Raw genomic sequence first — 25835 nt, 5'->3', positions numbered from 1 at the left:
CAAATACTTTCTTCACAGCACTACGTCAAATATGCATATGGTACTTTAATCAGGAATTGAGGATTTAACATTTGCAAAATAAATGTACTCTCAGATATGGCTGGATTGCCTTCAGACTGTGAAGAGTCTACTAAAAGCTCAGCCTTTATTTGTTTGAATTGCAGCTGACTTGACCTTCAGCAGATGTAGAAAGAGACACTTCCTCAGTTCTAGGTCGTTTCGATGCTGGAGGATTTTGAAGACTGTCATCAGATGGTAACGGCCTCTCTGAAACAGGCAGATAGGAAAATAATTTAGGCTAAGCAAAACCAGATTAAGAAAGTAAATTCATTTGCTGAATTCACAAACAATTCGGCACTCACCAAAAAAAAACCCCAACCCTGGTTGGAGAGAGTCCAGCAACTGAAACAATGATATGCTAAAAGTACAAGGGTCTTAAACTCACCTGTTAAGACCTGGAGGACATTACGTCCAAGGGAATTTACTCTTCTTGGTTTCAGTGTCAGCTAATGCACCCATTACTATAAAAACTGTGGTGACATATTGTCACGTAAGCAGCTGCCCAAGAGCAACCACAGTGAGCACACATTTCATATTGACAAAAGCACCTTTCAAACACACCAAGACAATGAAGAAGCTGTAAAACCTGCAACTAGGTTTAGGTTTGTGCTTGATTGTGCTTGTGTTATAAGCTTATGACAGAACGCTATAATGGAAAGAACTGATTGGCAAAAGACTTTGCTGGCTATTCATAGCCGCAAAAGCTTACCACGTTCCTGTTCTGAGGAAGGAGGTATAGGAACTATATCTGTATATGAAGAGGTTGTCATATCTGGCTTCAGTGGAATCAAGTTTACTCTCCTTTAAAAAAGTAGAAACAGAATCAGTTCAATTGCTTTAAAGCCATCATTTCCACAAATACTTTATTTAAAGATTTACTTCAAATAGAATCAGTTAAATTTAAATCTATTTTAGATGTATTTTACTATGCTTTTTTTCTTCTTGTTATATGTTAAATAGAGCATTTTTTAGAAGTACTTTAAATATCACTAGTGATCTTTTCCACTAGAAAGTACTTTTACATACGTTATATGTGGCACAATGCTTGATATTCACCTTCAGAGCACAGTATCTCGGTCAAAAATTTTAAAATTAAGACTGGCTGCACTTACTATGCCCTAGCCCTGTCCATGTTAACACTTTAGATTCATAAAACACTAGGGAATTCTTTTGCCTGCTGAGGTCCACTAAAAATTACTGTAAATCTATTTTGTTCTGCTAAATCTCTTCTGGACAATACTTAAAAATTAAGCACAAAAGTGGCAGAGGATTGAATCTAAAAAAAAAAAAAAAAAGGTCTTACAAGTACCACAATGCATGCTGCTACAAGACGACACTCATGGCATAATCAGTTGATACGATTAAATATAGTTTCTCTCAAAAATAAAAAGACTAATTAGCTGCAGTCACCCCACCCTCCAGGCTAAAGCCACTTTCAACTACCTACAACCCTTTGACTTGTTAGTTCCAGTAGAGAAGAACACTGGTGTGTAGAAAGCCATCATCTCCAAGATTTTTCTTTGCGGTTGTTGATGAAATCCACAATCCTGCTTTCTTGTTCACCACTTCCTTCCTAGCCATCTACTAATTAAAACATTCCTATGAGAAGTTATAATAACCTCCTTTAATTCTAAAATAGCCTTGTTTTGCTGACAAGGTCTAGATCTCTATTTGCATAGCTGTCTCCTCACTGTCACACACGAGCTCAGGATCTTCTATTGCAGGCTGTTTAACAATCAGTACATGGATTATGGCCAATTTCTAAAAACCTACATCTTCACCCTAGGAAATAACCTCAATCAATGCATTAAGTCCCACATCCATGACTGTGCACACTGAGGGTCTGTCTAGACTTGCACTCTTAAAATATTTCTTGTCAGAAGGGTCTGTAAATAGTTCTTGTCAGCTGAAAGCTTCAGGTACCATCTTTGTACAGAAAATGGGAACTGAAGACAGACACCTGTTGCTGCTATACAGACCAGGCGTAATGGTCAGGTTAACTTTGTTACTGCCTCACATTTCAGACAAAAATATAAGAGCTGTACATTTAAGATTCAGAAGGCATTTTGACCTTTCAGTTGCAGTACCACTGGAACAAAAAGTTCCATGTCAAGACAGCTACTACCAAGACACAGGGCTAGGAATTTATGTCTAAACCTCAACCTTTAAATGTAGCACAAGCACAGCTTGTCTTGGCCTTCGTATTTATGACTGGAAACAGCAATATAAATCTCACCTTGGCGTCTTGCTCCATGCTTGTAAAGTGTTGAGCGTAATCCTCCTGGGCTGGTTTACTTTAGTGCCCTGGCTGGCTGACTGGCTGATTTTCCTCTCGTCTGAAGATGAGACTGGAACATTTTTTACGCTTACAGGTGTGGAAGGCAAGTCCTTACCAACAGCTGTAGGTGTTCTAGGTTGGAGGGTGGGAGTGCTGGGATCGGTGACCCTGCTGGGAGGAGTCCCCTCTGTCAGCTTAGAGCCTGGGGAAATGACTTTGTGCGACTGGCTCTTTTTCACTTTCTTCTCTGTTGCACCAGAAGTCCTGACATTTATCTGTGGCTTCTCCTTCAGTGCTATTCCCAGTTCATCCTTCTCAAAGGTAACAAATGAACAGTATCCATCCATGGAAGAAATAGCAAGAAAGGCTCCATCGCTGGACCTATTTGCAATTTTTTTTTTCCATTAAGAGTAAAGGCCAGAACTTTTCTTCAACCCTCACCCCCCCATCTATAACACATGCTGTACCTGTCCTTTCCTCCTCCCTTACCAAGGTACACATATACAGTTAAATAAAACTGCAGTCAAGTGAAAGACATCCAATTCAAATGAACAAAAGATCTTCAATTCTGGCCTTCGCATTTATCTCTCTGGTTGTCATCTGTGATGACCTGCAATATGCTGCTGCCAGCACCTAAGCTAGCACAAAGCATGGTTCAATTGCAGGTACACAATTTTTCAGCCACAGTTTCTGAAATATGGCTGAAATATGGCTCTCTTCATTCAGACTAGCAGAGCAGTTCAAGCTCTTTGGCTGCATTCCTTGTGCTATGTAGAGGCAATGCTGAGAATCACCGTGGTGCTCACCTGAATGGGCTCTTTGTGCTCATTTCACCAAGTCATGTCTATCTATTACTGATTAAAAGCACTTGATTTTCTATTCTCTTCCAATCCCCTCCTCCTGACACACAATGGTGTTCACAGTGTCTGAACATCAATTATAACTTCTGAAAAAGCAGCCTCCATGTGGTCCTCAGCTTAGGGATACTGGCTAGAAAGGCACGAGAGAAGAAGCACAAGGGTATATCCTGATTGGAAGACTTGGGTTCCATTTTCAGCTCCAGTTCTGACTCCCCACATCACATCAGCTAAATTACTTCATCCCATACACGAAGAACCACCAAGAACTGTGCAGATAAACCAGAATTTGGCCAGGATACAGACACCTGAACTCTGACAGATGACTTCCAAAACCTCCAAATAATTTCATTATTGCCAGTTATACTGCCTGAACAATGAGTACTTTTCATGGGCACCCGCTACATTAGCTTTCACAAAAATTTTCATCTGCTTGTCCCCAGGGTGCTTGCACCTTGTTTCCCAACCAATAAAGAACAATGATTGTCCAGTTTACATGGCAAAAAAGAGGTGGCTTGCTGTTCAGACACTGTGATGACAGTGACCACATGCACATCGTAAACGAAATATAAGAATAAAGCAAGACACAAGAAGTTTTTCAGAACGTCAACGTGTAAAAAGGACATTTCCCCCATCACAACAAATCTTAAGAATGTAACAATTACCTACCATGAAATGTCACTCAGGGTGTGATAATGGATGTTAGAAACATAACCAAAGGGGAAGGACTGCTCAGTATCATAAAAAAGCACAGAATCTCCTGAAGCAACAGCAAACACCAATCGATAGGGCAGATCAAATAGAGCAGGAGATGATTTCTGACTGATTTCATCTAGAATGCAAAGAAATGAACAGATTCAGAATTCTGTCTTGCATTCATTGCAAGGTAATAACTGCACTAGCTTAGTCATGAATCTAAATAAAGATTTCATTATTAATCAGTATCAAGATAATGGCTGAGAAGATAGAACTTGTATAAAATGTAAAGTTTAATGTCAAGCACTAACATTTCTGTTGCCTGAAGTTTGCCCTGTATTGTCTTGCTGAAGAGGGAGAAATTGGCAGAAGCTTTGTCCATCTGGATTGTTATTATTTTGTTTTGTAAAGTTTGTCATGTATTTTCCAGCTGAAATTTTTCAGCATATTTACAGGAACTTTAGTATTAAAGTCGAAAACCCCACACCTGAGGATATAGTGTAAATCAAGGTCATGACAAATTTATACCACCATGTTATATTTTGTATGACTCAGTCAAAACAATGAATTTAGCTCTATTTGTGTTATCTTGGGTTCAGCTCCTAGCTAGTCTTTTCATTGCAACACTAGCTCTTTGTAAGGCCAGATTATTCCAACTTCCACTGGAAGCTGAGTGCTAGCTAGCTGCTTTCAGAAATTTCTAGTATATAGAGCTCCTGTTCAGTTCTATGATGATTATGGAAGCTATGAACTAAGACAGGCCATTAACATTAACATAATGTAAGCTGCTACTCACATCTATAGACTTCTAGACTACCACAGATTTTCACTTCTCTGGGTGTTCTGTGGCAGAACCTAAACATTCTGTTTAGAGGAGCTAGAGACACCAACAGCAGACACTCATCTCCTTACTTTGCAACACACCATTACAATGGATCTAAAGATTATGATGAAAATACAGAACACAACAACAGGTAATCTCTAAATCCTGTAAGGAATACTACAAATCGACCCTCTAAAGACAGGAGCAAAGGTCTGCCTTTTCAGCAGAGTAAGACCAGTCTTGCTAAAATATAAACACTCCTGGACCCACTGGGCTTACACTAAGGCTGGATTTCAATCTCCAGGTAAGTTCTTATGCAACTTCATACAATCCTTTCCCCACCTCAGAACTCCTGTTCTGGCCAGTAACACCAGCACTGCTTCAGGTCTGGCTTCCTTGAATAAACATCAATGGTTGTTGCAAACTATACCCACTCTCTGGTGCTTCTGTGATGTGGGTAGTTGAGACTAACAGAAAATATTTCACTGGGCCACTCCTTCAGTGCTAAGCCAAGTTATTTACTTTTACTCACACAAAATGGTTAAAAGTTAAAGAAAAATATTAAACAGTGTTTCTGTAGCCTAAGAGGCCAAGTAAGAACATTTATCCACCATATCAAAAGCTACTCACAAGGTACTTAAGGTGAATTCGGGGTCTTAGAATCAGGAAACAGCTTCTAAGATGTGGTACAACACTATCTTAATGGAATGTTAAAAGGCTAGGGCATAAAATAGTAAACAGCCACATTGGCCTTTTCACATATTTGCTGTAAAATCATACTCCCTGAAGGATTTACAGTACCTTTATTAAATGCTCGTCTCAACTCAAAGTAGACTGGGCAGCAGCGAACAGCAAGAGTTGCCTTTCCAGGACATGGCAGGTGACCCATGGGCCTTTTATAAAGAATCAGTATTTCAGAAAACAGCATTTTTTAAATTTATTTATTTATTTTTTAAATAAAAATATATTTTGATCTTATTAAACTCTACCTTTTAAGATTGTTTCTGGAGAAAACATATGTGGTGTTTGTTACATTTTCGCCTGATTCAACACAGCCAGCTGCAAAAATAAAGGTTAAAACATTACTCATCAACTCAAAAAGGTACTGAGTACACACTTTATGTCCATAAACATTCTACTTCTCAGGAATTAGGCTTACTTTATGTCCATAAACATTCTACTTCTCAGGAATTAGGCTTGTCAGTTGGGCAAGAGCTGTGCAACCTGAACACAACCTAAAAAGGCATCCCAAATATTTATTTAGTGCCGTTTTTGTTTCTCTTATATACTTCCCCCTCAAAGCCTCTTTTTGATGTTGCCAGACATCTATAAAAGCAGTGCTTATATGGGCAAACTGATCTCCTCCTTGCAATGTTATTTTTACTATGACTGCAGAATGTTCTTAAGAAAGGATACAAACAAAGAGAGACCAGTCAAAAGAAACCACTCATTCTTCTTTACTGTTTTAACAGAGCTGTATTGTTGCAATTTACATGTCTCAGTTCAGAAAATGCCATAAATATAGTTTTTATCACAAGAGAAAGTTGATTTCTGGACTGCTAACAGAAGAGTATTGTGGAGTCTCTATTTTCTTCAATAGGAAGAATGAGGAATGGCAGTTTGAAAGCAACCTTGATGCACATTCAAACTAGAGCATAATAGATACGATGTAAGTTACAGTACACTTCTCACATACCTGGCGTGAGTAAATAGGAGCCATCAGGAGTAAAACTGAGCCTGCGGAAAAATGACTTCATGCTGTCATCATGAAACATCCGATAGCTCCTACCCTGTAACATTGAAAATACAATTGTGTAAAATGCCACGAACATGTCAGCTGGAATTCAAGTGAGAAAAACCATCCAGCTGTACAATCCAACCTGATGGAACTTCTAAAATAAATGGTTTAAAAACCGTGGCTCCTTCAAACTCACTTTCTGCTGTGCTATAAATTCTTCACAGCTAAGAAAAATAGTCCTTGATCCCTCTTCAGCTACTAATCAAAACACTCCAAGAGCAGTCACATTAGACCAGTAATCAAAAACCAGTAATAACCTGGAGAACATCATTTAACAGTCAATGTAAAAGCCTGTTCCTTAGGCATTTGATTTTAACTCTAGTATTAGAGGTTTAAAGAGAACTTCTATAATGGCAAAACACCCTCTCTCAGGGCTGTTCTTTAGTCTCTATAAAACTGTTACAAATGTTTTCACAAAAAAAGAAAGGGAATAGAAAGAATTAAAAAGATTATAGCCAGCTTGGAGGTGTTATTTTACTATCACTTAGAACTGTTTGGGAGAAAAAAGCTTTGTTTTCCCTCTTAGGGTTAGAGAGAATTTCCTACATTTTCCCAAATTCATACTTTTCCTAAAAATCAGACTACCTTTTTGAAAATTTCAGGCTGCTGACTTTAAAATATTATTGCTACATCATATCGAGTAATAAACTTACAGCTACTGAAAGACATGTTTGAAGTTTTTCCTATTAAGAATTCACTATGCATACTATTTTTTCAACACTATTTTTAACATTTACAATCAAAGACATAGTGTTACTACTTTAAACAGCTGAACTTGCAAGAGATCAACAGCAGCAGGCAGTGTTCTTTCTTAAGTCACTTCTGTGATATTCGAGGACACCTGAAGTGGTGTCTATAACATGCAAAGGTGAGACAGGAGACAAAATATCTGATATATGGATTACTTGAATAGAAAATATTTGCTCCTTTGGTTTCATAGAACAACTCATATAAAATTCTCCAGCACATTCTCCAGTACCATTAGTAGCAGAACAATGTACCTCTCCTTCAGCTCCTGATCCGGACAGCAACTTGGTAACGTTGAATGCAACACGCTTGGTTTGCGTGTTGTACACCCGCAGGACCCTACATGGTGGGAGAGCACAGTTAGCCATGAACAACTTCCTTTCACCCCAAGTCTCATACAACACTACAGGACCTCACTTCTCAGTCAGGACTGCCAAATATAAATGAAAAAATCACAGATTAATTATAACTCTGTTCATGAGACACCACCGGGGGTACATGTTTTGATGGCTAAATAACCAATGAGTCACTTGACAATTATTTGACTCAATAAGGTTTGTGAAATACCAGCATATGCATTCATGGAGGAATAAGGGAATTAGTGCACAGTAAACAGCCACGCCATTCCTACCTGTGCTGTAGTAGCCAGTAAGCTCCTGCTGTGGCGGTGTGCTCCCTCCTCAACCTGACCTCTATGTCCTGTAATCCTGCTCAAGTGATAACCACCAGTGGCAGTCATAATGGATGCATGCGGTCGTGATGGCTGTATCCCAGCTCACGGTGGATTCAGGGGAGACACATAACAACAAAATAGCCAAGGGCTAATTTGAACAATGCGCCCACCTAACCACAGTGCGGGTCAATGTCTGACTCAAGCCAAATCTTGAAGAAGCCAACATCTGTAGTCTGTATGCAAATATGACTGAGTCAGTTATGTTACTCCACAACTAGTGGACAGCCCAGGGCCTGTTGAGCATTCCTGCACAGCAGTGGGCTGCACACCAGGATCTCCCCTTGAGTAGGGACCCCTCTCAAGGTTGAGAGTCCTTGCCACAACAGATTCTTAGTAAGTGATTAATAGCATGCTAAACTTCGAACTCTTAGCTAAGTGATATAAAGGATTGATTGTGCACATATAATCCTTTAGAAATAAACAGTTCACCAAGTCTGGGACTAGGAGTGGATCCAGCCGCACTTAGACTCCTCTCTGAGAAGGAGTTTAGAAAGCAAGGGGGTCCATTCTGAACCTCATGACTCAAAAGGAGGGTGGCCCCTGACAGTTTTGTCTGACCCTATCCTTTATGCAGTAAATATCAAGAGAACCTTGCCATCGGATCTTGTTAAACCACTGTCACATTTAGTATCAAACTTTGTTTAATCACTGTTTTATATCAATAAACATATTGCTACTTCTTTATTACGAGTGAAGCGTATCACTCCATCCGTGATACCTGCAGAGTGCAAACTCACCTCAAAGACAATTAGCTACACCTCTATGCCTCAGTTTCCTTTGGAATGAATGAAAGCTGGAGTACGTTTCTGCACAGAACAACGGAATTCCCCTGACTTCATCTCACTAAACCAGCAGGTAGCCTAAGCAAATCCAACTGCTCATCCCACCACCCCCTCCTTTCTGCCAGCTCTGACCTTCACCAAGTTACGTTCATTTGTTAGGCTGGCAGAAAACCAACCTAACAAAAACCAGGCAGCTTTCTGCTGATTTAATGTGCTGAAACAGCTCCACAAAGAATCCTGGACAGAGCTAGGAAAAGAAAACAGAACATGAGGCTGTGGCAGACAGCTTAAGACATTTGTGGAACTACTGGCTCTGTATGTCACACAGTTAAGCTGGTCTCCCAAAAGGGGGAATAGGTCTCCCCACCCCGGGCTGGTGAGTGCCCAGTCCTAGCAACTGGCCTGGCTCCTGTTAGATCCCCACTGAGCCAATGCTATTCACTAACCTTGCAGAAAAGCATCTGAAACCTGAGAGGGTGGGAGATTTCCCCTCTTCAGATTAGTTCATGCTCTCACTTGTGACTTCACTCCAAGAAAAAGTTGTGCATCATTCTATTACTTGTGTTTCACTGCTGTTCATTTTAATAAAAAGCACACAAATATCACATAACCGATTATCAGAAGACAGAGGCTCATAATGGCCTAGTTGCCATTAACTTACCATTTTTCTGAGCCTATTGCAAATCTTAAATCAAAACTACTTTTCCACTGTTACAGCAATTTTCTTTGCAGTGGATGCCAGATGACATACATTTATTAGCCAGCTGCGAACCCCTTCAGAGCAGCACACATGCCCTAAACAGTTTAAGCTCACTCAAAGTTCTGACAAGGGCCAAGTTTATGAAGTGTGTGTTTAGCTTTCCCAATTACATCACTTACAAAACTGTTGGGGATGGAAGGAGCAAGAGGGCAAAAGAAAGATATCAATGGAAAAAACATTTTAACTTATTTCTTAACCTGTTTATATCTTTCTGTAAAACAACAAGGCTGAACTTATTAGCTCATTAACAACCAGAGAACGCAGCACTCTCTTAAGATGTATTTGGTATCTCTAATGACCAATACGATGAAAACTTACTTCCTGAAGAAAAATTTCTACAGAAGTTTATGTAAGCTTATTTGCTTAGAGAGGACACTCAGACTTCAGGAGTCATTTACCACAAGAAAAAGACTAGCTAAAGTATCATTTTACTTTCACATCAACCTTCTTACAGGATGATCTGAATAAAACTAAAAGAAAAGTCACATTTATCCTGTACACTTGCTTTTAATTCATCCTCAAGTAAGAAAGAATACTAAGGCAAAACACTTAGACCAACAGCTCACCTATCACAACTCAGAGTTGCAATGTACTGGCCTAGAGGATCCCAGGTTATTCCTTGGACATAACTCTTGTGTTCATTTAATATTGAAACCTTCTGTCCTGAAATTACAAACAGTTTTCAGATTCTAAATTCAAATGTGTTTTAAAACGTTTCTTCATTTCAGAAATAAAACATGACAAAACATTTCAAAATGTAGAGAAATCATTTTTTAAACATACAAACTGTTAACTTGATGGTACCTGATAAGAATATCAGAAATAGTTGCTATATTTCTAGAATCTTCACAAGTACGGTAAATTGTGACATGCCAGTTTAAGGCTTGTTCCCTACAAATTAACACAGATAAGCAGCTTGGCTTAGGCATTAAACATGCAAGATGAGTATATTTCAAAACAGAAGTATTTCAAAACCTTTGTGATTTAGAAAAAAACTTTTTAGGCAAGTCTAGAATAATGTTCAACAGCTAACTGAATTTGGCTGAATACAGAGCCAGAAATTCCAGCGTTAAAAAATAACTTCCAGCTGGGGGGCTGTATAAACTCATCTACTCTGCTGAGCAAGCACTGAAAAAAATACGCTACACACATGCTGACTGATGCTTACCCAGCAGCTTTCAGAAACAATTCTACAGCAGTGCTAACTCACATTCTTCCACAGCTGAATATCTCAGATCCAAAGCATCGTGATGAAGTAAAGTTGCAGATAATTCTTACAAAATACTGTTTTGGATACTAGTGACAGGTCAGGTTTTTTTCCTATTAGTTAAGTGTTGCTTTGCTGCAAAGAAATACTATAAGCTGACAAGTTTCAAAGACAATAGCTCTTCAAAAAGACTACACAAATAGAGTGGAGGCCATGCTGCATAGTATCAAATGTCCTTCTGGTGCAGTATTCTGTCTCCAACAGTGGCCAGCAACAAATGCCTAAGGAAGAGTGTAAGAACAGAGCAACACATAGCGGTATTTCTACAGGATACCGAGTAAAGCTGCCAACGGTTTGTAACTCAAGGACTTAAGCCTGTGATGCTCTCTTTGTACCAAACAGCCCTATGAATTTTTATTATTAGTTTTCTTCCAGCCATTTTTTAAAAAAACATGCGAGCTTTTAGCCTGGGTATTACTGGAAGCTATCTGTGAAACTCTTTCCTTACATGTACCTGCAACTTCAATCACAAAGCCTACATTTTCCAGTAATGGCTTCTTACTTCCAACTTACTAGTTGTCTCTCTGCCTAGAAGACACAAAATGGCCTCCATGGCATTAATTGCATGCCAAAAGAAAGCAGTGAGAATGGAAGACATTACACGCAAGTAACATATATCAGCTTAAGAGCCATCCAGCTTTTTTTAGTAATAATTCTAATAGATATGTCCCTTTAAAGTCGTTACAAGCACTCTGAGATGCAGGAGACATTCGGTCACAATGCCCCCACAGACACTTATGCTCTAAGCACGCACATTCTTAATTGAACATTCATGTATTTATGGTAAAGACTTTTTGAAAGGAGTATATGTGACAGTTTGGATGGGAGAGACATTAAGCACCCAAAAAGAACACAAAAAACGTCAGCAGCAGAACACTCTTATTTTCACACATGCGTGCTCTGAAAAATTAAGCTGGATTCTACTTTATTTTTCTTAATTAGACACTATATAATAGAAATGTGAGACAAAAGGTTAACTTTAGAGAAAGTTAAGTATTTCCACATTAAATTAAAAGTGAAAGTAATGATTACACTGCTAATAAGAAAACATCAAGCCGTTGTAAAGCAACGTAACTTAGCTGGTTACTGTCTGAACTTCTATAGATGGGCCTTTAATTGGAGAATACAAGCAATCCCACTGCAGTAGGATGAGAATGAACAGAAGTGTTTTGCCTAATGGAGCCTAAAAAAAAAAAGTCACATCTTGTAAAACAGCCTGCATCCTATACTTGCTTCCTCTTTTTTACCTAGGTAGTTAGTTACCTGATACCAGTCAAGTTTTGTTTGTTTGTTTGTTGGGGTGTGGAGTAAGTAATATACAAACTGCTTGTAGGAGTTTGGGGAGAAAAAAGATTGGGTGAAGTTTATTTCCTGAATACTCCAAGGTAAAGACATTACTTCTGTGTAAATTCTGCTGCTTGAGGGTATCTTTATGTGCTGGGCTATCTGCCTCACAATCCCAGAAAACTAGTAATCACAAAAGAAGATGCTTTCAAAAATTCCGGTAAATACCATGAGGCACTTCCACCAGGATTGGGGACACAAGGGATAAACATAGCATTTACCTTTATTGACATCCCACATTATAGCTGTGTTATCTACAGAAGCAGATGCCATGTAATTTCCATCTGAGGTCCAACAAATATCATATACATCTTCTAGGTGGCCTCTAGAAGCCAGAAGAGAAAAAAACAATTATTAATTTAAAAATTTACAGCTACATGTAAACATGAGTTTTATGCATTTTCAGGTTAAAAAAAAAAAATCAGAGGCAAATAAAGTATCACTGAAGTAAAATGAACAGCATGACTTTCAGCTTTTTTGAAAAAAATAATCCATATTCAGAAAGTGGTAGAATATTTTTAAAAAGCACTTTCTACTTCTATTCAAAACAAGCCTGCCTTTTCAACAGGTCTTTTTCACAGACAATGAAAACCCCACATTTGAAGTAATTAATGAATTTGTACCTAGAGATCTGGAAACAAACATTTTAGGATTTGTGCAAACAGAAGACAAAACACTACACCAAAGCAATTAGGAAGTGCTGCTATTGAAGAAAACTTTCCTTCAATTTATGGGTTTCATAAAAGTGGTAAACAAACATGCATATTCAGCAGAACCACATGAAATAGAACATTAAGGTTGATTTAGATATAGTTAAACAAACATTGCAAGATATTCAGAACCACCTGAAAGGGCTTCATCAAAAAATTTTTATTGCTTGTCATTTGAAGTCTTATCATACAGTCTGGTAACTTTAATAATAAATATTTGCAACACCAAGGGGAAGGGGGACTGCATGCATTTGTTTGTTTTAAAAGATTAACTCTAATGTTCCTAAAGGATCATGGTGGTACTTCAAGAATCCCACTAGCACTTTTGAAACTGTTCTCACATAAACCTCAGCAGTTGCAAGGAATGTATCAGTTATGCATAGCAGATTTAAGAATTTACACTTTTTACAAAAAATAAGCAATGATTTTATCAGTATAGACAAGAGACTAAAACTTTTAACAGATACACACAGAAAGCAAGGCAGAGCTATACATACTGCTCACTCAACATGCATTTCCAAGTCCAGAACTGCTAATTTCTTTCAGACTTCATCCAAGAGCGAGAACGCTGTTGTAGTTCAATTGCCAGTGGTGGTCTGATGCCTCAGCCACTATCAGCTAATACTTACTTAGTCTTAGCAGGCACAATGTGCATATTTTATTAATCATCGTACACTTGAAACTAAAGCTGTACGATTCAGTAGATTTTCAACCATTAAAATGAACTACTTGAAAAAGATTGGTTGATCCTCACAGCCATCATCTGGCATGAATCATTTTATCCACTGATGCTTTTTGCCTTAATAGTGACCAAAATTTCCACTATAAAGCTAGCAAATAAAACTTCACATTTACTTTATATATCTCTGTCTAAGCTTTAAGTGACTGCAAATCTCAGGAACAAATTTCAGAGCACATCAGTTATGTCACATAAATGCCAAATCTTCTGCCTTACCCAAACCTGTACGTTGGCAATGTATCAAAAAAAGTTAAATACAATAAAAGGATGAATATTAGAGCAAGCAAATTTTAGAGAGCATTGATGTTCTACATACACTGAACAGAAGACTGTACCAGATGAAAAAAGCCACTGGGGAATCAAAAACACAGAACAGAAAACAAATTCATAACATATTAAGCTACCTTAAAGTTTTAATGACTGTCCAGTTCTCCTTGTTAAGGTGAGCTTCATCTTCATCCTGAAAGACTAATGGTTCCAATTCTTTGCTATCATTCAGCTTCCACAATAAAATAACAGCATCTGTAGAAAAAATCATATGAAGATTCTTTCTGTCTCGCTCACTGTTTTGTTAATGCATGACATTTAGTTCAACATTACAATTATCTTGCATAAGACACATGAAAAGCAGTTCTTACCATCTCCTCCAGATGCTAGGATCTCACCAGTTGGAGAGAAGCGCACAACATTTACTGCTTTGGTATGGCGAGCAAGGTTGGACAAGAATTCCACAATTGCTTTTCCATCTGGCCCTTTTTCTACTTTCCATATCTAGTTACAAAAGCATTACAGACAGTTTTCAGGAACAAGATGTAATATATATGCACCGCTTCATTAATCCACAATTTACTCCTTGGGCAGTCATTCTGAACTTATTATCTGAAACTTTCAGAGCTAAAGCTGCAGTTGCTCCACAAATTTTCCCTCTATGAGCCACAGCTGTGTACTGGGTTTATGTGGCAAGGTTTTGGTAGCTGGGGGAGGCTTCAGGGGTGGCTTCTGTGAGCATACACCAGGAGCTGCCCCATGTTAGACAAAGCCAGTTCCAGCCAGCTCTGAGACTATCCTGCATCTGGCCAAAGCTAAGCCTATCAGTGACGCTGGTGGCACCTCTGTGATAACATATTTAAGAAAGAGTAATAAAAGCTGCACAACAGGAGCTGGGAAAGAGGATTGAGAATACGTGGGAGAAACAACCCTGCAGACCCCCAGGTCAGTGAAGGAGGGGGAGGAGACGCTCCAGGCACTGGAGCAGAGATTCCCCTGCAGCCCGTGGGGAAGACGTTGGTGAGGCAGGCTGTCCCCCTGCAGCCCAGGGAGGTCCACAGTGGAGCAGATCTCCACCTGCAGCCCGTGGAGGACCCCACACCACAGCAGGGGGATGCCCGAAGGAGGCTGTGACCCTGTGGGAAGCCCGCACTGGAGCAGGCTCCTGGCAGGACCTGCAGATCTGTGGAGAGAGGAGCCCACGCTGGAGCAGGTTTTCTGGCAGGACTTGTGACCCCACGGGGGAACCCACGCTGGAGCAGTCAGTGCCTGAAGGACTGCAGCCTGTGGGAGGGACCCACGCTGGAGCAGTTCGTTGAAGAACTGCAGTACCTGGGAAGGACCCACGTTGGAGAAGTTTGTGAAGGACTGTCTCCCGTGGGAGGGACCCCACGTTGGAGCAGAGGAAGTACGTGAGGAGTCCTGCCTCTGAGGAGGAAGGAGCGGCAGAGACAACGTGTGATGAACTGACCGCAACCCTCATTCCCCGTCCCCCTGTGCCGCTCAGGGCGAGGAGATAGAGAATTCGGGAGTGGAGTTCTGCCCGTGAAGAAGGGAGGGGTGAGGGAAGATGTTTTCAGTTTTGTTCTTATTTCTCACTATCCTACTCCATTATTAATTGGCAAGAAATTAAATTAATTTCCCTGAGTTGAGTCTGTTTTGCCCATGACTGTAATTATTAAGTGATCTCCCCATCCTTATCTTGACCCATGAGCTTTTCCATCATATTTTCTCCCTGTCCTGTTGAGAAGGGGGAGTGACAGAGCAGCATGGCGGGCACCTGGTGGCCAGCCATACTCAACCCACCACAAGCTGTAATTATATTGCAGTATTTTTGTAGTCTGGTGAAATATATTACTAAGTATTTCCAATAAATGAAAACAAACCAAAAAAACCAACCAACAACCAAACATATAACATCATTCTCTCTTCAGTCATTGACAACCTCTAGCTTCAAAGGTATTTGACAAGCCTATAAATACAATGATTCAATAGTATGGAATTACAGAATCTTGTTAACAAATCCCTCAAAACAAATTGTAACAGTCTGAAAAAAAAAAGCTGATTACTGCAGAAGAAAAAAAACATTTTAGCTCTCTTTAGAAGTCTGAGCAAATTGAAGAGTTTTGCAGGATACCCCAAAGGTCAATAGATTTAGTGGTTTCAAACAGGTGATTTGAGCAAGAATTATAACAATTCCAGTTCTTCACTGATCATAACCACAGCATTAAGACAGTTGCATGATATGGACACTTCGCCAGCCATGCTGGCTTAGGGAATTCCCAATTCCACTTGTTCTTGATTTTGCAGCTCATAATAATGCCAGTCCTACTGCTCTACTTGTGCACTGGTTCAGCCACGAGAGCAACACTGTTATGTCCCTATATTCTGGGACTAAGGCCACAGACAGCTAAATCCCATTAGGTGTTTCAAATAATCTGTTCTTGAATGCAGCTCAATTCAGGAAAACCAAACCAAACCAACAACCAGGCCTTAATAGGAATATACCAAACAATGAAGCAGCCTGAATTAAGACCTCTGTAACTTCTGCCAGTTTTCCCCCTGTATGCAGTAGTCCTCCTAAAGAAGACATAGCAGCAGTATCTTTTATTTTTCTGGCCCTAAAATATGTACAAGTATGACTTAAATATATATTCAGTAACCTCCATATAGAGCCAAAATCCCTGAAATGCATACACCATCAGGTAAGAAGTCAATTTGCCAGTGAGGAAAGGAAAAGTTTTGGCTGAGGCTACTCGAATAAAACTCTAATTTTGAATGACATTTATCCCATTTACCAGCTCCAAAAGAAAGTGGCATTCTAATCATGCACATATCACAGCAGTTACTATTTGTAATAATTTGCTACTAAACACATTAACATGTATTGGCATATTTCACAAAGTACGGCACTGAGGATCCTGAGAAACAAATCTGGATCCAATCCAGCCATTCCTAATGTAAGTATAAATCTGATCTTTACAACTCGAATTCTCTGCTAAAACAGAGCATTTCCCTATTCAGAAGAAAATGCAGCAGTAATACAAAAGAAAGGCTTTTGTCTGTACCTATTGCACAGGTAGTAAAACCTTATTAGAGTATTTTTTATTTCTTCTTCAAATAAGTGATGGAAGCCTGATAGAACATAAGCAGGCCCAAAAGATAATTAAAATGTAAAATACCATGCAAGGACAGGTAGACAGACAGATACATACACACATAGCAGAGAACCTACATGAATTCTTTGCATTGGAGTTCATTTCTAAGGAGCACAGGGAGGGTCCCCAGTTGGAACCCTTCTTTACTGCAGGATGAGTTTGAGGAACTGTCTCAAATTGAAAGGTTAGCAGTAGAGATTTTAGTAAACAAGCAAAAAAAGTATTTTACAGTAAATCACCAGGCTCAGATACTGAACCAACCTACAGGAACTCAAACATGAAATGAACAGCCCAGCAGTGATAGGTAACCTACTGTTTCACTCTCAGCTTCAAAAAACAGGGGAAGCAAATGTGCCAGGTTTTTTTTGAAGTACTCAAATGGTGACTCAGAAAAACTGACCACTATGTCTACCTTCCATATTGAGAAGCTGTTAAATAAATAAATAAATTCAATTTATTCCTCTGCAAAGGAAATTGTGCCTCAGTTGGCCATTAACTTTAAGCAGTTGACTAACATCCAGGTAAAAAAAAACGTGGTTCACCCAGCGCACTCAATTTCCCGATGCTTCCAACTAGGGCTAAGGCTTTTAGAGAAAGCAAGAGAACATTGAATGATGGGGACAATCCTCAGGTGCATTAAGAATTTATTAGAACAACTGCCTGATTTTGCAAAGGTAAATCCTACAGCCACATCTTTTGGGCTTGTGCTATTCAACATTTTCATAAGCGATTCTCAAAAGGATGGATAACTGACTAACAAAGTTTGCTAGCACCAACACAAAATTACCTAAGAGAGATGCATCTCAAGCTGAATAATAAGGGCTGTAGAAAGATACCATATTACTGAGTCACTACGTACAAAATGACAAATAAAATTCAACTTTCATGAACATAAAGAAATTAAAACCAGTCCTTTCTCACTAACCCACAAGAGTGTGCCGTAAGTTAGCAGTTACTACTCCGGAATATCACCCAACAGTCAATGCAGGTAATTTTCCAAAAATAACAGTTCAACACTCGGCAGCAGAACTCAGGGACAGGACCCAAGGGTAGCAGTCATTCTGCGTATAGCTGTACAGTCTCATACTCTTTCCCTAAACCACCCACCACGGATGTCATGTACCAGCCAATAATCCAGTAGCTCGGACAAGCAAGCCATTTCCTGCTCTGCACATGCTACAAACCCAAACCAAACAGGTTTGAAACTTACACGAACGGCTGTGTCCACGCCTGCTGAGGCCAGTCGATTGATCTTCCCATCAGCTCCATGTTGGAAGTCTAAGCTGTAAACAGGCTCCTTATTATGCCACGCTATTTCACAAGTGATGACCTTCATGTCTGCTAAAGAACACAGAGCAAATACCAGATAAATTCTTGTTCCTTACGACCAAGGCAATCAAAGTTAACGCAGATTTTGCAGGCGCCGCAGACCGATCCCGTAACAATTTCGCCACAGAAACTGACAGGGCGGCTTAAGGAAGACCAGTTCTAAATGCGAGGATCTACTACGGCTACAGCTACTGCCCGGGCACTGCGCGAGAAGGGCAATAAAGCCGTGTCTCCCGGCGGCATTACACGTTGTGACAGAAGCACGGGACGGGGGTTACAACAACCGGGAAGTCCCGGGGGCAGGCACCGCACCTCTCCCCTTTCAGCCCCCGGCTGCCCGGGCCCTGCCCCCAGCCCGGCTCCACCCAGCCCCCGGGGCAACAACTACTTCCGTACCGACCGCGGAGCACCGAGAAGCCAGAACGACGGGAAGAGCACGAAGGCCCCGGCGGGGGAGGAGGAAGGCGGAGGCGCCGCTGGCCGCAGCCGCCCCTCGGGCGGCACCGCAAGCGGCGGCCGCTCCCCGGAGCCCCGGGGGCTTCGAAAACAGCCCCCGGGGGGAAGGGGGGTGGGTGGCGGCTGGCGGTACCCGACGCCTCCAGAGGATCGGCCACGCGAAACCCAGCGCGCTCGCCGGCCACAGCCCCGAAAGGCACCCAGCCTACCTCCCCGACTCCCCGCCGCTTCGTACCACGGAAAGCCCGGCCGCCCGCGGCGGCTCCTCTCCCCGCGGGGCGCCGGTGGTCCCGGCCGCCCGCCCGCCCGCCCTCAACCGCCGCTAACGGCTGGGGGGGGCCCCGCGCGCGAGGCGGGCGCGCCCCCAACCCCTACCTGCGGCGCCGCGCGGCCTGGCCGGGCTCCAGCGCGGGCGCGCGTTTCCCGCCCCAGCCCGCCTCGCACCGCCCCGCGCCTGCGCGCGGCCTCCCCACAACCGCCGCCGCCGTCTCCTGAGGAGAGCCCGGCGGTGCGGCGGCGCCCCCTGCCGGAGGCGGGAACGGGCGATAAGGCCCCGGCGCCGCCACGGACGGGCCCTCCGCGGGCAGCCCTGGCGGACGGCGGACTCGCCCCCCTTCCCCGGCCCGGTTTGCTGCAGGCGGACGGTGTGGGAAGGTGCCCGCGCCGCCAGCACTTGGCCAGCGCTTTTGGCAGCCCTGCCCGCCCCCGCTGCGAAAAGCGAAGAGGGGGGCGGCGGGTGGTTGGGGGAAATCCTAGGGCTCCGCCGTGCTGCCGTTTTGGCTAGGGTTCTTTGCCTGCGTTCTGGATTTGGCCTGCCCTTAGCTTGCTTCCACTTAGAAAACCCCACAAAAACAACAAAACGAAACGAAAACTAAAAAAAGCCCAACGCCCTCCCACTCGGCAAAAGAAAAAAAAAAAAAAAAGGCATTACTGTATTTGAGAAGGTTTTACATTTAGACTGGTCAAAGGGCAACCAATCCCCCAAATTCCCCTTTCTTTCAAAGGCAAACCTTTCCATTCACAATAATAATTAAAAAATTACACCCTTAAACTGGCATCTACTTTTCCTTCTTCCCACACGGCCTATGGCTGTGCCGCTCTCGCCGCCTTCCCGACAGCAACGGGCAAAAGAACCACCGGCCGCGCGGTTAAAGCCAAAATTGTACTCTGAAGACCTCACCGGTTATTACACTGCCTCGCACAGCAGGTGAGAAAGCAGAAGAGAACAAATGAAGAGTTATTGTATTCAGATTAGACTGATTTTTTAAAAAGAAAGAGGACTTCTACAGGGCAATGAGGATTTCCATTGCAAGTAGGACTGGGCTTACAAAGCCAGGACAGTGCAAGTCCTCGTGCTTGATTTCAAATTTCATTTGCGTAGCAGAAAGCATGGAAGTACACTCATACGTTAAAACCAGGAACCTCCTTGAAATGCAGTTAACACATACCCTGGATTCTAACTGCACTGCTTTTTTCCATACCCAGAACATTTCCATACCAGGTGCAACCCCTTCCACAACAACGCCTTGTGATGCCTTGAAATAAAGGCTGGAGTTGAAGGACTCCATCGTATGTTTGTAGACAACGCTTAATTTATGCTTGCTTGAGCGACTTTGAAACTTTCGGTATGTAAGAAAACCTTGAGCTTTGTTAACAGTATGCACACAGAGATAAGAAGCCTTGAGTTCTGCTGAGCTTTGTGATTAAAACCTGCCAGGGCCAGCTAACTAGGAAGAAGAGATGAACCACCTGAGATGACCCGCACTGCGCATGCCTGAAGAGAGAGTTCAATTAGCGGACACCAAGAACATGACCACCAGAGGGTTTCAAAGACCCCAAAAAGACCACCGACCCATTTAATAGCACATGCCCAAAAGGGTGGACACTATGTAAGTAATTTCTGGGAAATAACATGAATATGTACAACCATTCCGGGAAACGTAATCAATATGTATATATTAGAACAATAGAAGTGTTGCTTGTTGTAGGTAACGGTATGCACGCTAGGAGGAACTATCCCCCATGCATCCAGCACTGCAATAAAGAATGCCTGCTTTCTAAAAAAACTCCAAAATTGAGTCTTAGAGAGTTTCTTTGACCGGCCGGCTTTTTCGGTAGCACTTGCACATTGCTGCCTCTTTATTAGTCATCTGTATTAGATGATCAAGTACTGGTCAGGGAAGAACGGTCTGCGCCTCAGCCACAAAAATACCTGGAAGAACTTGAGCCTCTCCTGCTGGGGAACTGATCAGCTATCCTACAGGTAACATTTCAGAAGGAGAGCTGATCCGATCTGATCCAAGAGCTTACTGACACCCAAGGAGGTAGGTGGTCTCACCTCCCTATTACCTTTGCATTCCCGTCACTTCTGCCTTAGTACCCCAAAGACAACAGCTCTCTAACAAGGCCTTGAAAAACAGTTTTGTCCCAAATCCTCTTACAGTAACAGTCTTGTCACTGGGTAAGAGAATTCCCCGTACAAAACCGACCGTCTGAAGAAGCACAGCCAGTCAGCTGGTCTGGGGCTCAGTTAGGATGCCCACCTGCTCTGAGGGCATACTTGGTGTGCCCAAGTCTTCTGCTCAAAAGCAGACTGAGCCAGCTTTCTTGTAAGACCGAACACTTAAAATAAGGCAGAAACATTAGGCATTCTGCATAGTATTTATTTATAAACAAAAACATTGCATTTGATCACATACAAGTTTTGATCCAGCAAACTCAGATTTATATATTGTTTTTTATTTTTTTATTTTTTTACAAAAAATACATTTTAACAAGTAAATAAAAACCATTTCCATTAGTCCACTGTTCTCCAAAGTGTAAATGTACAGGGTAAATTTGCCATTTTTAATATAGACATATGCTATATTTTGCCAGTTGTCTATAAGAAATTCAGCTACAGAGTCTGATGAAACGTAATAAATAATGATTAAGAAATGGAAAACTACACACCAATAAATGGAAAATATAAACTTTTTAAAAGTCATACAAACAGTTATATTACAGCCACCTCTTCAAAAATCAAAACATTCAATTTATCCATTATAAAGTACAACAGTATTGCATTACCCTTATTGGCATATTAGAATAGATAGCATCTTAAAATTGAAATACTGCCCATCAAAAACTGACTGAACTACAACTAAGAGGAGCATAATCTAATTAAATCAGGACAGTAGCAGTGCAAAAGCCAAAAATGTTGGCTTTATAAAAAAAAGATACTTCCAAGGAATGAACATACTGAACGCTATTTCATGATTTTTTTAAATTTTTTTTTAATTTTTTTAAAAGCAAGAACCATTCTTCTTGATCACTGTTTGGATGACAAACACCACCTCAGAGTAAAAGGCGGATTTGCTGTCTTTGACACCTCTCTTCTCATTCCTGATGACTTCAAAAGAAAAACATATAATTGGCTGAGGATACTGTCACCACTGTAACAGTGACTTCTCTCAGTACCATTTCTTCCAGGAACTTTTTACATGAGCATTAGAGCATAGAACTAGTGGCTTAAGAGTCACTATAAAACATTTACGGAAATAAAAAATGGGGTGGGGAAGAGGGACTCCCCTATCTTGCCTATAATAAAAGATGTCTAAACTTTAAGATAGCATAAACGAGTTATATTTGAACATTTTCAGCTTTAGCTCACTCTGTAGTAGTTAATACCACAGATAAGGAAACATGCCTCCTTTTCAAAGTACTTCCATTCAGCTAGTTAAGGATTTAGTAGTCTGACTCATCTGTACTCAGCATGGTTTATTCTGATAGGAAGGTAAGTTTCCGAGAACCGAATCTCGGGACCCTCGCATCTCAGCCTGAAAGACTCCAAGGCAGACTATACGTTTAATACTGCAATGATTTGATTTTTGAGATTATATATATAAGCATTTGTATACATCACAGAACCTCTAATGTCAACCCTGTTCAGCACTGGGCTTCCCTGAAAAAAGGCCTTCAGGTCTCAAAAGGTGGTGTTTGATGCAGAGCAGAGGTTGCCCAGGAATCCTATCTAGCTTTGGATATGACACCCCAGCTTGCTCTCTCCAATGGTCCAGAAGGATGCTTCCCATTCCACCAGCTGCCTTTGACTTCAAAAAAAGTAGGCAAGAGCTCTGTGTGAAATCTGACCATTGAAGCCATGTACTGGTAACATACCTGGACTTGTGCACCAGCACTGCTGTGTTCAAATGGGAGCTATAGGGTAGAACTGAAGATCCCTCTGTGCGCAAATACAGACAAGTTCTTGGATGTAGGGAACAGCAAGCAAGTAGCAAGGCCAGGACAAAAACAGGCATGTGGTTTTCATCACTGAAAAGGCTGAAATATCCTAGCCATATCCCATGGAGTTGTTTATGCTGCAAAACTATGTACAGATAAAGTTCTTTAGTGACATCAAAAAATCCAAAAGGGAGTCAAAGATCACCAGTTTTCAGGATAAAACCCCTTAAAGAATTTTTCTTTTTTTGGTAGTAAACCACAAATATTACCCATATGGCCAAAATTTTCGTCTACTAGTTACATTCTATCCCATTAATGCAACACACAACATTGCCAACAGCAATGAAACAATACTGTAGTATACAACAACACTACTAAGGTTTGTTCTGAGCAGGAAATCAAGGAAGGTTCTTTTTTGCATTTTTAATATATTCTACTACTTAGATTTTAGAAGAGGAAATAATTGCAAGTATTAATGCTTATATAACATCAAAAGTCAACGAAAAAGCTTTTGTAGAAAAGTATTAAGATTCCTAATAATAAAAATATTTGCAAATTTAATTACAAATACATTTTAAAAGCAAAATCCTTAATTAAGTACATCAGGGTTGGTCAATATTGACAGTTTTCCTTTAAGAGGAAGTGAAGGTAATACCCACTGCATCTGTGGGAACATCTAAACGTGTAGAGTATATACACTTATTGATTAAACTATGTCAAATATATAAAGTGAAGAAGCAGTATATACAATTTTGAACCTACATAAAGGTTATAATGGAAGATCAGGTAAGAGTCTGCTAAAATCTTAAGATATTAAGTACTACTGATTTCATGCATTTGTTCTACAACTTGCCCTAAAATTTCGTCTACTACATCAATATCATAATTTACTTGCTGCAAGTCTAGATCAGGCATGATTGTAGCCAGAAGTTGTCCAACATTCACTCGAAGGGAGCGTAGTTTCAGGCTGTGAAGAAATAATTAGATATGATTAGATGTAGATGAAGTTTTAAGTTCAAATACACAGTACTTTATTTAACAAAGCTGGACTAATACCGTATACTGGAAAGGCTCTGTACATCACTTCATAAACCAACAAAAAACCTGATGTAGTTAAAGCTGCATCAAGGTAATTTCAAAATCTACCAGTTTTTCAAAGCTGAGCCTCTCAAGTTTTAATTTTGAAGGTGTATATTCCCTTAGTTTCAAACAAATACTAAGCGCTAAACTGAATTCTGCCTTTTCCAAAACAGATCAGAAATATTTCTGAATGCTTTTATTTAAGTTAGCAAATAAGCACAGGCACAATCCTTTATCCCACACCACCTTTTTATTTCTTGAAACAATATTAAACCACAGTATTTTTATACATTTAGAAGCACAAACTACTACCACCTATGGGAACAAAAGAAGAAAAAAAGAAGAGGAGAAGGCAAGAAAGAGTAGTTTGTCCAAAGGCTTTAAAATATAGAGGAAATAAAGTAAGAGTTACAGTACAGGGAAAATGCTATGCCGCCTCTTTTTGCTTTCTTTCCTGGATCCCCTTGCTCTGTCCTCTTCCTGATCAAATTGCTTCCAAACCACCCATCCCTTCTCTTGAGCATTTCCTTCTACCATCAGTTCCTTTATCATCTCCAGTAGCCAGTCTTCACGGTATCATCATATCCCAACAGGACTTGTGGTAAAAGTTACTTACAAGTCCTGCATATATTTGCTAATTCTTTTAGGAAGCACAAGTCAGATGCTATAAGAAAATGAAATGCTGGGAGATAAAGGGGAGATTTAACCACAGAAAAAATGAGATTGAAAGGTGTCTCTGGAAATCACCCAGTCCATTCTCCCTGCCCCCACCCTTCAAAGCAGGGCTAACTCAGATCAGGTTGCTTAGGACCTTCTTGTGTTTTGAAAATCTCCAAAGATGGAGATTCCACAATCTCCCTGGCTCCCTTTTTCAGGGTTTGACTACCCTAGCTGTGAACACTTTTTTTCTCTAATATTTAAACAGAATTTTCCTTGTTGCAGCTTGTGTCGTCTATTGCCTCTCATCCTATCACTGTGCTCATGAGAAGAGCCTGGCTTCATCTTTTCTACACCCTCTCATTAGGCAGCAGAAGTAAGCAATAGGATTTCAAGGTATTCCACCCTTTGTAAGGCTATATCCCTCAGATTTCCCTTATGTATCAGATGGTCCAGGCCCCCACCTATCTTGGTGGCCCTTCAGTAAACTTGCTCCACTATACCAATGTCATTCATAAACCAGGGAGCCCAAAACATGGACACAATACTCCATGTTTGGTCTCACAATCCCAACAGTAGGCAAGAATCACTTCCCTCAAACTGCTGGCTGAACTTTTGCCAATATAGCCCAGTAGGCACTGGGTTCTACCACCACAAGAGTGCACTGCTGACTTGCATTCAACTTTTAGTCCACCAGCATCACAGGCTGCCTTCTTCTAAGCTGCTTTCCTATGAGTAGTCTCCAGCTTGTTCAACTGCGTGGGGTATTTCCAACACAGGTGAAGAATTTTGCAGTTGCCTTTGTTGAATTTCCAGGAGGTTTCTTTCAGCCCATTTTTCCAATTTGTCAAGGTCCCTCAACAGCAGCCCTACTCTCCAGATTATCAATGGTTCCCTCCAATTTGATGTCATCATGAATTTACTGAGTTAATTTTGCTCCATCATCTAGGCCATTACTGAAGGCATTAACTGTTACTGGCCTCGGTATTGATCCATGAGCTCAGCAGGATGGCCAATTTTATGACTCCCCTCTTAGTCTACCTATTCAAACCTTACCTCACAAACTTTGCTAT

At 41.0% G+C, this 25835-nt stretch overlaps 3 protein-coding genes across 8 annotated transcripts in view; 1 reads left to right on the top strand and 2 right to left on the bottom strand.

Moving 5' to 3' along the window:
- Positions 1 to 3: 3 nt before the first annotated feature.
- CHAF1B (chromatin assembly factor 1 subunit B) lies at positions 4 to 19256 on the bottom strand. 3 transcript variants are annotated; one of them, XM_049834940.1, is made up of 14 exons: positions 19180 to 19256; positions 18230 to 18360; positions 14233 to 14365; positions 13999 to 14116; positions 12367 to 12470; positions 10101 to 10197; positions 7514 to 7598; positions 6411 to 6504; positions 5704 to 5773; positions 5516 to 5607; positions 3865 to 4027; positions 2297 to 2719; positions 770 to 861; positions 4 to 267 (listed from the first exon to the last, which is right to left on the bottom strand). In XM_049834940.1, the coding sequence occupies exons 2-14, from the start codon at positions 18353 to 18355 to the stop codon at positions 146 to 148; spliced, it is 1719 nt and encodes a 572-aa protein (XP_049690897.1). In that variant the 5' UTR covers positions 18356 to 18360; positions 19180 to 19256; the 3' UTR covers positions 4 to 145. The 3 variants fall into 3 exon arrangements, with proteins under 3 accessions (XP_049690897.1, XP_049690899.1, XP_049690900.1); XM_049834942.1 differs by having other exon boundaries at positions 18230 to 18357; positions 19180 to 19232; XM_049834943.1 differs by lacking the exon at positions 19180 to 19256 and adding an exon at positions 19040 to 19056 and having other exon boundaries at positions 18230 to 18357.
- On the top strand, positions 18512 to 19588 carry LOC126053088 (translation initiation factor IF-2-like). The gene has a single exon (XM_049834736.1). It carries the CDS (start codon positions 18512 to 18514, stop codon positions 19586 to 19588), a length of 1077 nt encoding a protein of 358 aa, XP_049690693.1.
- Positions 19589 to 21453: 1865 nt separating this feature from the next.
- The window catches only part of MORC3 (MORC family CW-type zinc finger 3), a 36251-nt gene continuing 31869 nt past the window's right edge, over positions 21454 to 25835 (bottom strand). For 3 of the 4 annotated variants that reach the window (XM_049834764.1, XM_049834768.1, XM_049834767.1), the window contains one exon: positions 21454 to 23992. In XM_049834764.1, coding sequence (XP_049690721.1) covers positions 23839 to 23992 — 154 coding nt within the window. In that variant the 3' untranslated portion in view covers positions 21454 to 23838. The remainder of the gene's footprint in view (positions 23993 to 25835) is intronic. The other variant, XM_049834766.1, reaches the window with a different exon arrangement.

This window comes from Accipiter gentilis, chromosome 32 (assembly GCF_929443795.1).
Source record: "Accipiter gentilis chromosome 32, bAccGen1.1, whole genome shotgun sequence".
Lineage (NCBI taxonomy): Eukaryota > Metazoa > Chordata > Aves > Accipitriformes > Accipitridae > Astur > Astur gentilis.
The sequence above is the reverse complement of the archived record's forward strand: the minus strand, read 5'-3'. Positions and strand labels throughout refer to the sequence as shown.

Bases quoted from the DNA above. Each gene is read 5' to 3' on its own strand.
- CHAF1B (XM_049834940.1), bottom strand. From the start codon at position 18,355: ATGAAGGTCATCACTTGTGAAATAGCGTGGCATAATAAGGAGCCTGTT. The intron at 14,117-14,232 runs GTAAGAACTGCT...TTTTTTCTACAG, and splicing joins CCTAGCATCTGGAGGAGATG to ATGCTGTTATTTTATTGTGG. The intron at 268-769 runs GTAAGCTTTTGC...TGCCTGTTTCAG, and splicing joins TTCCTCAGAACAGGAACGTG to AGAGGCCGTTACCATCTGAT.
- LOC126053088 (XM_049834736.1), top strand. From the start codon at position 18,512: ATGCGAGGATCTACTACGGCTACAGCTACTGCCCGGGCACTGCGCGAG.